Raw genomic sequence first — 11100 nt, forward strand, 5'->3', positions numbered from 1 at the left:
GTTTGTAGAAATATTTATTTTGAAATAACGGTTCCTACAGTATGGTACAAATTGGTGTGGGGTAAGTATAATGTTCCAAAACATTCATTCATCACCTAGCAACTGTTTTCGGGCTGCCTTGCTACCCAAGATCGACTGATCCACAAGAAGATTCTTTCTCATTCAAAGTGTTGTCTATGTGACGCTTATCACCCAGAAAACTCAAAGCATCTCTTCTTCAACTGTGCATTTACAAAGAAGATATGGGTTGCAGTTAAAGACAAATTGGGGCTGGGAGTGGTGCGTGAGTCCTCTTTTGAGTGGCAGTTTCTTCTGCCCTTAACTAGATCGAACTCGATATCGAGTGAGTTGTCAGAACTATGATATGTGCAACTGTGTATGGGATTTGGAACGAGCGCAATAGCAGGAGGTTCAGGAACAAATCTCATAATGCTGAGTCGATAAGCAAGTATGTCATAGAGAAGATAAGAACTTATCTCCAGCGAGTAATCAAGGACACTGATGACTCTTCTCCTGCGACTAGAAGAATGATTGCGAGGCTCGGTATTGAAATCAAGTTTAAGCAGAAAGTGCATGAACTAGTTCAGTGGACTAAGCCACCATATGGGTTTGTCAAAATAAACGTTGATGGGTCGGTGACTAATGGCAGTGCTGGATATGGCGGTATACTGAGAAACCATGAGGGTATTCCCATACTCTTATACATGGGTAATGCAAATCTACGATCGGTGATTATCCAAGAACTAAAAGGTATAGAGGAGGGTCTTCTAGCAGCCCTCAGTGTGAATTGTACTATGATTTTGGTTGAGTCCGATTCCATGAGACTGTTCAAGTGATTAACAGAAAGGAGGTAAGTCCTTGGTACTGTCTCGATACAGTTGAAGCCATTTGGAGGCTCATGAGCCAGTTTGGTTCGGTTAGTGTGTCCCATGTTTATAGGGAAAAGAATTGAGCGGCTAATTTGTTGGCTAAGTCTAGTACTACTCTAGATAGAATTATAAATCCAGGAGTTACCTTGGTTAGTGTTCCCCTACTCACGTATGAGCTTAATATAATAGTGGAGGAAGATGCTATTGGTAAGTTGTACCAAAGAGTTTGATCAATACAGGTTGGGTCCACCTAACCCCAAATAATCGTTTAAAAAAAAAAAAAAAAAAAAAAAGGTCACTAACAGATATATTGTAAATATAAACAAACCAAAAAGAGCAAAAGAGATTTATTTCATGTCGAAGGAATTTTAAGAAAATAAGGCAAAATATACAGCTCATTTTATCAATATTACAAGTTGGAGCAAATTTTAGCTCGTGGTGGAGTCTTTGGGTTGACTGAGAACATTACATCTGGCCTCGAAGGCTAAGTCAACATCAGCCAGCATGTCGATTCCTTCTAGAGTAGAGGGATCAAGCTGAAATGAGTCAAGAATGAGAGTTGGGGAAGCCACAGTCTTGATGGGTTTAATTGTGGCCACATCATCATCATGGGTGTTTTTCTCAACTCAGTCTCGATAGCCTCGGCTGCATTGGTATCAGCTACGACAACTTCTTTCTCACTCTCATCATCATAATCAAGGTTGTACTCAGTAATAACATCTGCAGGAAGGTATTGTTTGAAGCTTTTCATAGTAGAAACACAATAGTTCATATTATGATCAACTTCAACTAGTTCGAGATCGGCCTTTGCTATTTTGACCACGAGTTCAGCTTTTTCTTTCTCAAAATTTATTCTTTCTTGTTTGAGTTTCGCTTCCATATCGTCATAAGAGCACCTCAGTCCATCATTCAATATGATATTCTCGTCAATAAATGTCTTCAGATTGGCATTCGCAGTTTGACGAGAGATTTCGGAAGCATTGAGGTTGGTGATGGTGAGAGCATGGTTTTTCTTTTCTTCTTCAAAAGAGTATTGAAGTTGTTCTTTGTATTTTTTCAATTTGTCGTTATCTTCCCTAAGAAGGCGGAGGGAAGCCATATCGTTCTCAAACTGACTGACCGCAACAACTTTAGCCTGAAATCAAGAACACAACAAATGGATGCATTATAAATAATGAACAAACTATTATAAGAGTAAGGCCAAAGGTATATACTTACTTTTTAGAGGGAAGAACACAAAATGTGAAATCGTTCAGTAATGGAAATTTCAACCATCGCTGATCGATCTCGAGGAAGAATCATGTTCATGACTAGAGCTTCTCCGAGTCCAGGTGTCGGAGGATCAGAAAATAGAGAAGAAGGTTTTAGAACCTTTTCTTGTTACGAAGGATAAAATCAGCCACAAAAACTTCAAATGAAGAAGAAGGACCATGACAGTGGATGGAGTAGTGGGTTGAATAGTGGCTGAAACAGCTGAAGATTTCGAGGGCACAGAAGCAGGTGCAGTAGTGGTAGTAGTTTTCGCAGTCTTAGATACCTTCGTAGTTGGTAACACTTCAGTGATACAAGGTTATTTTCTTTTCTTTTGATGAAGGCCAGTATCGACCTATTTTTCTTTGGAAGGAATTAGAACATGGGAAGAACTACCACCTGTTAACTTTTTCGAGTTCAGAAACTTGTTGGTGGATTTGTCTTGATCACGAAGAATGCGAGATGCCATATCTGTGTACAATAAGCAGTGGTGATCAAACACATCTTGCAAAAGTGGATAATTATAGAAGTCTGGAACTTCTTGTTTAATTTTGGAAAAAAGATCTTCAATCATATTAAAACCATTAATCATATAATCAAAATAACGTCGAGGAGTGTTATCAGGCAATTCAGAAAAATCAAAAGTTTTTCTAAATCCTTTTTCATAAGAACAAGGCCATAATGAGCTTGGGAAGGTACAACAGTTTGGGGAGGTGAATGATCTTGACCTCTAAGCGCATTACACTTTAAGGTATATAAAGGAGCAACATAATTGTCGACATCTTGTAAGTCGACATTCGAGGTTGGATTTCCATATTGATCAGTACCAGTTCTAGCAATTATTTCTTCATCAATACCTTTCAGAAGCTCCATTACTATAGTAGACTCTCCATGACCTCTCGAAGTTGCAGGTTTTAGTACTGAAACAAGGGCACAAGGGTAGGCCAATCAGATAAAAGGTCCGAGATGGAGTGTCAAAATTTTGTTTCAAGAGATGGGGTCATAGATAACGTACCTCTAAGATTAAAAACACGGTGTACCAAAGAAGCAGATGACTCCTATTGACCAAATATAATGAGAGGATAGAGTGGCCATCTAAAGTCACTATCTCGATTCACTTTTATGATACCCTGTCATCGGTTACTTCGTTTCTTGGGATAAAAATAACCACTAGGCTCATTTAAACCATTTTTGTTTTTTTCCGTACGCTCGACAAAGGTATAGTGGGTCTGAATGTCGATAAGTCAAATTTTTTAGGATCTCCGCATATCAGGTTCAAGATGTGCATTATAATAGTTACAAATGTACATCAATCTCCAAAAATTGCCCGTGCCTTGGCCAGGAGAGATGGTCAAATGGTTCAGTACTGGCCTCTCGATCGAGGTCAGTTAAAGGGAGTTGCAAACCAGTAACTAGTTGCCCAACAGTGATGATGATTGACTGGGCATCACCACTTTGACATTTGGTACCTTTCCTACACCCAGCATAGTGTTGAAGAGTGACAGTATCGGGTATCTGATATGCAGCTCTAACTAATGCTAAGTTGGGTCTTTTCAGGAAATGAGGATTTAAACCATCGCTCTATATGATGTTGTCCTCCATAATTTCACGCTCGGATTATGAGGTCACAGTCTCGAAAAGAATGGCATGCTAGGCCATCAACAAGAAATGTTGGGCGCCATGCTAGTTAATCAGTTTCAGTCTTTTGTGATGTCGAGGCTGAGGAAGAAGAGCTGGTTCTATCTTCAGACTCGATACCTTCATTCGATATTTCGGTATCACTAGAAACAATAAATTATTTATTAGAATTATATCCTTCATCGATACTACTATCGCTATACTCAGTACAATTGTATAATATATTATTTATTATACACGTATCGAGTTTTCGTGGTGACAATGACGGGTTTTGAGGTGATGATGCGTGTCTCAAAAGCATATGTTCTTGACGTCGAAGCCAGGATCATTTCGAGATTGTTCGCCTAAAATTAACACAAGCTTTTCTCCTAGCCATATACTAAAACAGATCAAAATATATAATTCAAAAATCTAGTTAGTATAGTGGTTGTAAAGATAAAACGTTCAAATTCAAACTCTAACCCTAACCCTCGTAATTTAAGAAGAGGAACAAATGTGATATTAAGGATGAACATATAAAAGAAGAAGTGATTATGACAGCAAATAAGCATATTAAAGTTTTATTCTAGCTAACCTGTCAAGTTTGTAGGAAAATCTGATGAAGAAGACAGCGAGTAATTCCAAATCGAAGTTTTTTCAGGTTTGTTAATGGTGGAGGGGTTTTGAATGTCTTGAGCTTTTTGCGAATAAGTGAAGGCGAGTTTTTAAATTTGATATTTTGATGTAACTTTTCTGTCCCAACAGTAACCGCTTGATAATTTAAATTTTGAATTTGAATATTTCAGATTGAATTTTTAGTTTTTTCCGGTTATTTCTCGAAACATTTAAATTTTCAAGATAGAAATTTAAAAGTTTCAAGAGGAGGCGATGTCGTGGGCAAATATCGTCAATCCGATATTCCAGCCCGAATATCATAACTAACTCAAAATATCGATATGATTGTCGGTATCTTATGCATAAGTTTATGTGGTACAGGAACAAGTGGGAAAAAGAAGGAGAATAATGAGAATGGACACGCGTCATGATAACATCGAACACCACTATAGCTGGAAGACTATATAAAGTGATGATCAAGAGAAATAAGACACATTCAATTCATTACAGAAATACTTGTAAAACCAGAACGAAACAGAGAGAGAGAGAGAGCGACTTTGTAACCACCATTAATGATGAATACAAAAGCTTGAGATTCATTTCCAACCTATTCAATTCATAACTAATCTTAGAGGAAGACACTTTATCACCACAAATGTGATTACAAATTCTGGAATAAAAGAGGAGATAATCTACACCCGAGGAAAAAAAAATCTAAGTTTCTAAGCGAGCGTAAAAGATCATGTGTTCTAGCTAGAATCATACAAGAATGCAATAAGTTACAAATATATAAATGACTACATAGAATATCATTGTAAGTATGTACCTCATGGACTGGACGTTGAATAGTTGAAGTTGACACGAGAAATGCTCTTTTTGATCTCCCCATAAGTTCTCTCTCAATAAAAATTTAAGTCAGAAATCGTAGAGTGCTCGATGCCCCTCGATGCCCATGCCGTATTAATAGAACAGATAGATTTTTTATTGATCTTCGGCAACGGTTTAGGAATGAGCATGGGCCGGGCCTTGAGTATTTTAGCATGGTTATCCAAATGACGGACAGAATGAACATCTATTTCGAAAGATGTTGCCATTTCAAGTTTTCAACCAATGTGAGATTGTGAATGTTCAGTTTTGAATTTTGATGATATTTATATTCATTTAAACTGGTTTATATACATAAAATCAGTCAAATAGGATACTGTAAGCTTTCTAATGAAGGTTTAAGTATTGGTAAAGGCTGTACAAACTGGATACCATCTCCTTGATGTGATCAAGATTTGTTTTTCAAAGAATACAAAATGCGGAGTAAAATAGTATTTACTGCTAATCAAAGAATACAAAACACCCATATGGCTATATTGAGACGCTGTTAGGAATCCCCCGTCCTGTAAGTCCACCAACCCGGGAAGTATCAGAGGTGCTGGGATAGAGCAAGGTGTATGGAACATTTACAGGCCCCACCCGATTCCTCCAAAGCATGTTTTTGTTTAACTCTTCAATTCTGTTTTCAATCTCCACTAGCCTATCTCTGAATCGCTTAAATGCTTCCTTTGGTTCTGCATCAGATGTCCACTCTGGAGTATCTCTCTGCCCAAGATAGACCTCATCGGTAGAATGCCTGGACAGTATTTCTATCAAGGAAATGCCAAGGAGTGTTGGAAGCTGACTTGTAATTGTTCTAAGGAAGACTTTGTCAGGGTTGGATTCGAGCTCAGCATACACGGGTGTTCCAGGCTCAGGCATGAAACGGCGACTTATTGTTGGACGGTTGGGAAGGTAACCTGCATAGGAGTACTGACCAAAATTAATTGCTGCATGGAATGCTGAGGCCAGCCATATTATGATGGTACATGATTCGGTGAGCTCAGTGACTGTTTGCATCTTAGGCCACCATGGTTCGTTCTTCTTATCACCATGCCCCACGTCACGAATTTCCGCCCACCAAGACTGGAGCTCAGAGTCACCTTGTATAGATACATCGCTTGGGTAGTAGAAAGAACAATACTCCTGAACCCAAGTTTCAATTGCTGACCAGATCTCTAGACCATCAACAGCATATGGATAGTCTTCAATCAGTAGACGGAGGCCATGAGGGTGGCTTGGGTCTTTAACTGCAATTCCTCTGAATTAAATGTTCATGGAAAATATGTTAGTTCCTTGCACATATAGCATATGAGTGCTAGAGATTTATAGATGTTTGAAACTTTAAACATATTAAATTACCTTTTAATGAGATCTGCTGGAAGTCCTTGTTCAGTGAAAACCCAGCTCTTGTAAATCACAGAAGACATTTCCATGGAATATTTAGCGGGAAAGACGGTGTTCTCTAGGACACCATTGGCATTATTAAGGATCTGCCTAGCTATGGCATTTATGTTCATTGTATCCCTAAAGTGTGGATGCAAAAGCTTGTGGATTGGATGAAGCACACTCAACTGTCTATTTGTTGCAATTACAACTGGTTCTATCACTGCATGTGTGTTCAGCCTGCAACAAGAATCATAATCATTAATTAAACCACTACAGACAACCGGTTTCTATCACTCTTGGACATTTCATTGTTGTCTCATACCAGTGGCTTATGAGTTGATGGATGCCAGAGTCATTTACAGCAGCATAAGCTTTTGCCAACTGCCATACTGAAGCCTCAACACCTTGTTCAGCCGACGTGTATACCTTACTGACAGCACCATGTTGCTCTCCCTTGGGATGTGGTAAGCTCAGTTCAATCGCCAATGGCTTCAAGGTCCCATCATCTTTCAGGAACAGCAGCGTTCTAGTAGCGTAAGTTTTTGTGCTAGTTGTGTTTATCTTTTTTAAGTACAGCATCATTGCATCGTGATGATCTAATATAAACAGCTTGTTGTTTCTGAGGGCCTACAAAGGTGTTTTTTTTTCAAACAAAAGAATTATTAATAATTAAGACTACCAAATTGATATTTATGAGAACATAAAAGGACGGTGCAGTGGAACCTCATCTACTGTTTGCCCATCTAGCTTCTTCTCAATGTGTTTCTTGGTTATTGAGCTGGTCTGGTTGCCATATAACTTGGGATCAAGCTTGCTAGTTGGAGGAAAATTCTGCATATTAAAGATTATTTACATTTCTGGGAATGAAAATAAAATAAATTTCAGATTAACATATGAAATGCACAAGCTAGCTTCGTAAGGTTTCGCATACTTGAAGAAGACGGATGGCAACAGGGTTCACTCCTGCAAGCATTTCACGCCCAAATTCTTCGTCGCTCCTCCATGCAAACTCATTCTCTGCAGTACCACCAAATACAACTCTCATATTTTTTTGTCCTGTTCTGTTGTCATTATATATCTATACCCACCCAAGCTCTCTTCTGTGTTATGACGCTGCTGTAACAAATGAAAATGGCAATGTTGAAGTTAAACGCATACCTTTGATCACTTCAGGCTTGGGAAATTTAGCTGGTCGTTCACCATCAGAACGAAAGAGTTCCCTAAATATCTCAAAAGGAATGTTCCTCCTAATTTTTTCCAGTATACCGTTTGGTAGTGGGATCCCTCCTTCATAGAGGTTCAGAACGTCTTTGAAGGTATCAAATTCATTAGGAGTGATATCCATGAGGGCTTTAACTTCTGAAAGTAAAACCTGCATCACTGATTTGAGAGCATAAGCGAGGAAATCCGACATCTTCAAATGACCAAAACGCTCGTCTCTTGGAACATATATATCCAGCCTCAGAAGAAACAATCTTGTTTCACAGTTAGGATCTGTTAATGATGGTATCAAAAAAGCTAAACATTAGTGACTGGAACCGGTACACTTCTTAGATTTTGTACAGTTTAAAGGATAATATTGCTGGATTAATTACATTTCCATGAAGTCTGCATCAATAATTTCAAACTTGGGGCCCTATGCTATTGTGTATATTAACTAAAACTCCCAGATAGATGAAGAGTAGGATTCAAGCATGTAACCTTTCTTTGTGGCTGGTCGACCCGTTCTTCCCCTCCGAGGATAAGGATACTCGGAAGACCCTCCCAGAATAGGACGAGCATATTCAGGACCTTTATCTGGATCGCCCAAATCATTGTAGAAGGCATAATCATAGACTCGATCCCATTCCTCTAGTTTCCCTGTCCCACTTCCCTGCAGATTTACAAGTTCTTGTTCCCTATATTTACGTAGAGGCTCTGGTGTGTTTCTCGGGAGATAGGCCTGCAGCAAAAGTGTAAAACATAGCTTAGTTTCTCCATTCCTCTCTTCCTAGACTACCTTTGCTATATTTAACTCTGTTGCTTACGATTCTGGCTTTTTTTTATTTTTCCCTTTCTTCTCTTCTTTATTAATACTATTCTATCTGTTGAGATTTGAGAAGTTCTACCAGCTACAGATAAGACGCATAAAGATTTGCTTGGTCATGGATTAAATTCATTTTCACACAGATAAATGAAGAAGCATAGCTAGCCATTTAAATTATAGGTACACACACATACACTGTGAAGAAAACTTGACAGTGAGGAAAGCATCTAGCTTTTCCTGACTCTAATAGAAGCCACACCCATTACAAGATCAGGTCAGGAAGGTAATCTATTGCTATAAAGGTCAACACAATTTTGCATAACCTTGTTCTTATCTGGAAGCTGACCATTCTACAGAGGATACAATTGAACTCAAGGAAACTTTTCGGGTGTATCCATTTCTGCCATGCAAACTTTTTGTTGTCCTCAAACACAACCAATGTATAACAACCATCACTTTCAAATTTACAAAATAGGCTGAAACATATGTAAAAAATTTAGCTGGACTTCTCAGTTGAATCAACTGATTGAATGTGAAATAAAGCCTTGAGCAGGAAAATGTGACTCAATTTTCACAATGACTTAGCTTCAACATTAAGTTGACTCAGTTAGACTTAAAGGACGACATTCGAAATAAGCATCTTAACTTGCTACTCCATTCTGTTTTCTCCTCATTTGGAACATCATTATTATCTAGTGAAAAGAGAATTATCTAGATGGTACTCATTTTTTAAGGATTACCTGATTGGCAAAGAACACCCGATCATATTTGTATTTATTGGCAGGGTAAACCCAAGAATTGCAGACGAAATGGACTCGGCCTGCACCTGGAACATCTTCCAATGTGACACACTTGAGGTAGAACTCGCTAGGGTGGAGATTCTTGATTATCAAAGCTCCTGGAACCCCTATATTCTCATTCCAATCAAATGTAACCTTGAACACGGATTCCCCTGCTGCAAGTATCCTATCGTTTCTACTCCATTCCTCTATGTAGGCAGGTTGTCCAAGCTTCGCTCCCATCTCTTTATCTACAGAAACAATAAAACCAAACTTAGAAGGATAAAATTGTCAGAACAACAACACTGCCTTATCCTAGTGTGTTTTTTGAATCGTGCTCTTCATCCAATTCTAGCGAGAATTCATACACTTTTAAGTAATGATACAAATGTCTTCATTCAAAAGGAATTATCATTGTGTTGTTGTGTACCATTTTTTGTTCATTTAAAAACTTTTTCAAGAATATGAATTATGCAACTCCATCTAGTAGTTCTAAAGTTTTAATACTACTCATTACATGGGTAGCACATTCCATGCAAGAAAGGTACATTGAACAAGCTACACCTTCCTCACACCCTAGCCCCTAGGTACAAAACAACGCGAAATATTACAATATATCCCTAGTCCCAACATGTTCCGAAATGAGAGTGAGTCAGGCACGAATTTGTAGTCTTTGCACTTTCAGCATGTCGGTATATATGCCGAGATTCAATGGACGACATATATACCGGCATCGATATTTTGCACTACGTTCCAAATTTACAGTATAAACATATTCTAAATTCCAATAAAACAAAACATCTTGGATGTTGGGAGTTGGGACACTAGGAAACATAGGAGTCATCCTAAGGACGACATCTCTATACGACTCCACCATTGGAGTCCTTATCACATTCATTTGGGAATCTTATTCAATAATAAACAACTTCAGACGACTGAAAATTATTAAATGCAAATAAAAGAAGAGAAGAGAAGAGTAACTGACCTGGGTCGGTATTAACAGCACTGACAAGCTGCAAAGAAACTCTCCTACCCAAGAACTCATTAACAGTATCAAGAACTGTTGCATGGAAGTCATTAAAATCCAACACATTCTTCTTCATCAAAACAACTGACCCTTCAATCTTTTTAACACTCGTTCCACCTTCCAATCTGTTCTTGCCATCTCTACCTTTGATCAAGTCTCTAAGTTGGAAAAACAGTGTAAGACACATTGTTCATAAATTTAAACAACTGTACTGTTCTCTTTTTAAAGAATGACAAGAAGATAAAAGAGAACAAGTACAAGACGTTTTTTAAGTTGTTGAAACTTGAGAAAAAGAATGGTCCATGATCAGTATTTATAGACGCAATTCCACACTTCCATCATGCCTATTTTTCCTCAATCTTAATGACTATCGATTGACTAGAGCCTCTGGTATCTACTTCTGTAGGGTGTGTAATAGTTTGGTGGGACCCTATCTTTATTACTGTGGAAGTTTAGTATCACCCCCATATGGAGAAACTGTTATTAGCCAAGCATCCCCTTTACTGTCGTTAATTTGGATTACCCCTTTCACTGTTAACTATTATGACTAAAATGTTATTATTTTTTGGTTGATGGTAAATATTGATCATTTTTGGCCATATTTTTTATTGCTAATTGGTGCAGCAAGGGTTATATAGCCTTATAGCCCAAGTATAATGCTCT

General features: G+C 38.2%; 2 protein-coding genes across 2 annotated transcripts; both read right to left on the reverse strand.

The window, feature by feature from the left end:
- Positions 1-1202: 1202 nt before the first annotated feature.
- LOC147518061 (uncharacterized) lies at positions 1203-5287 on the reverse strand. Its single transcript, XM_086594726.1, has 2 exons — positions 5179-5287; positions 1203-2004 (listed from the first exon to the last, which is right to left on the reverse strand). Exons 1-2 carry the CDS (start codon positions 5239-5241, stop codon positions 1387-1389), a joined length of 681 nt encoding a protein of 226 aa, XP_086450852.1. The 5' UTR covers positions 5242-5287; the 3' UTR covers positions 1203-1386.
- A 274-nt stretch (positions 5288-5561) lies between these two features.
- LOC147518062 (putative linoleate 9S-lipoxygenase 5) lies at positions 5562-10808 on the reverse strand. Its single transcript, XM_086590048.1, has 9 exons — positions 10396-10808; positions 9372-9661; positions 8307-8547; positions 7764-8099; positions 7537-7622; positions 7329-7436; positions 6928-7232; positions 6579-6842; positions 5562-6477 (listed from the first exon to the last, which is right to left on the reverse strand). The coding sequence occupies exons 1-9, from the start codon at positions 10622-10624 to the stop codon at positions 5709-5711; spliced, it is 2628 nt and encodes an 875-aa protein (XP_086446174.1). The 5' UTR covers positions 10625-10808; the 3' UTR covers positions 5562-5708.
- Between the last annotated feature and the right edge of the window lie 292 nt (positions 10809-11100).

Source organism: Coptis chinensis, chromosome 2, assembly GCF_015680905.1.
Source record: "Coptis chinensis isolate HL-2020 chromosome 2, ASM1568090v1, whole genome shotgun sequence".
NCBI classification, from domain to species: Eukaryota; Viridiplantae; Streptophyta; class Magnoliopsida; order Ranunculales; family Ranunculaceae; genus Coptis; species Coptis chinensis.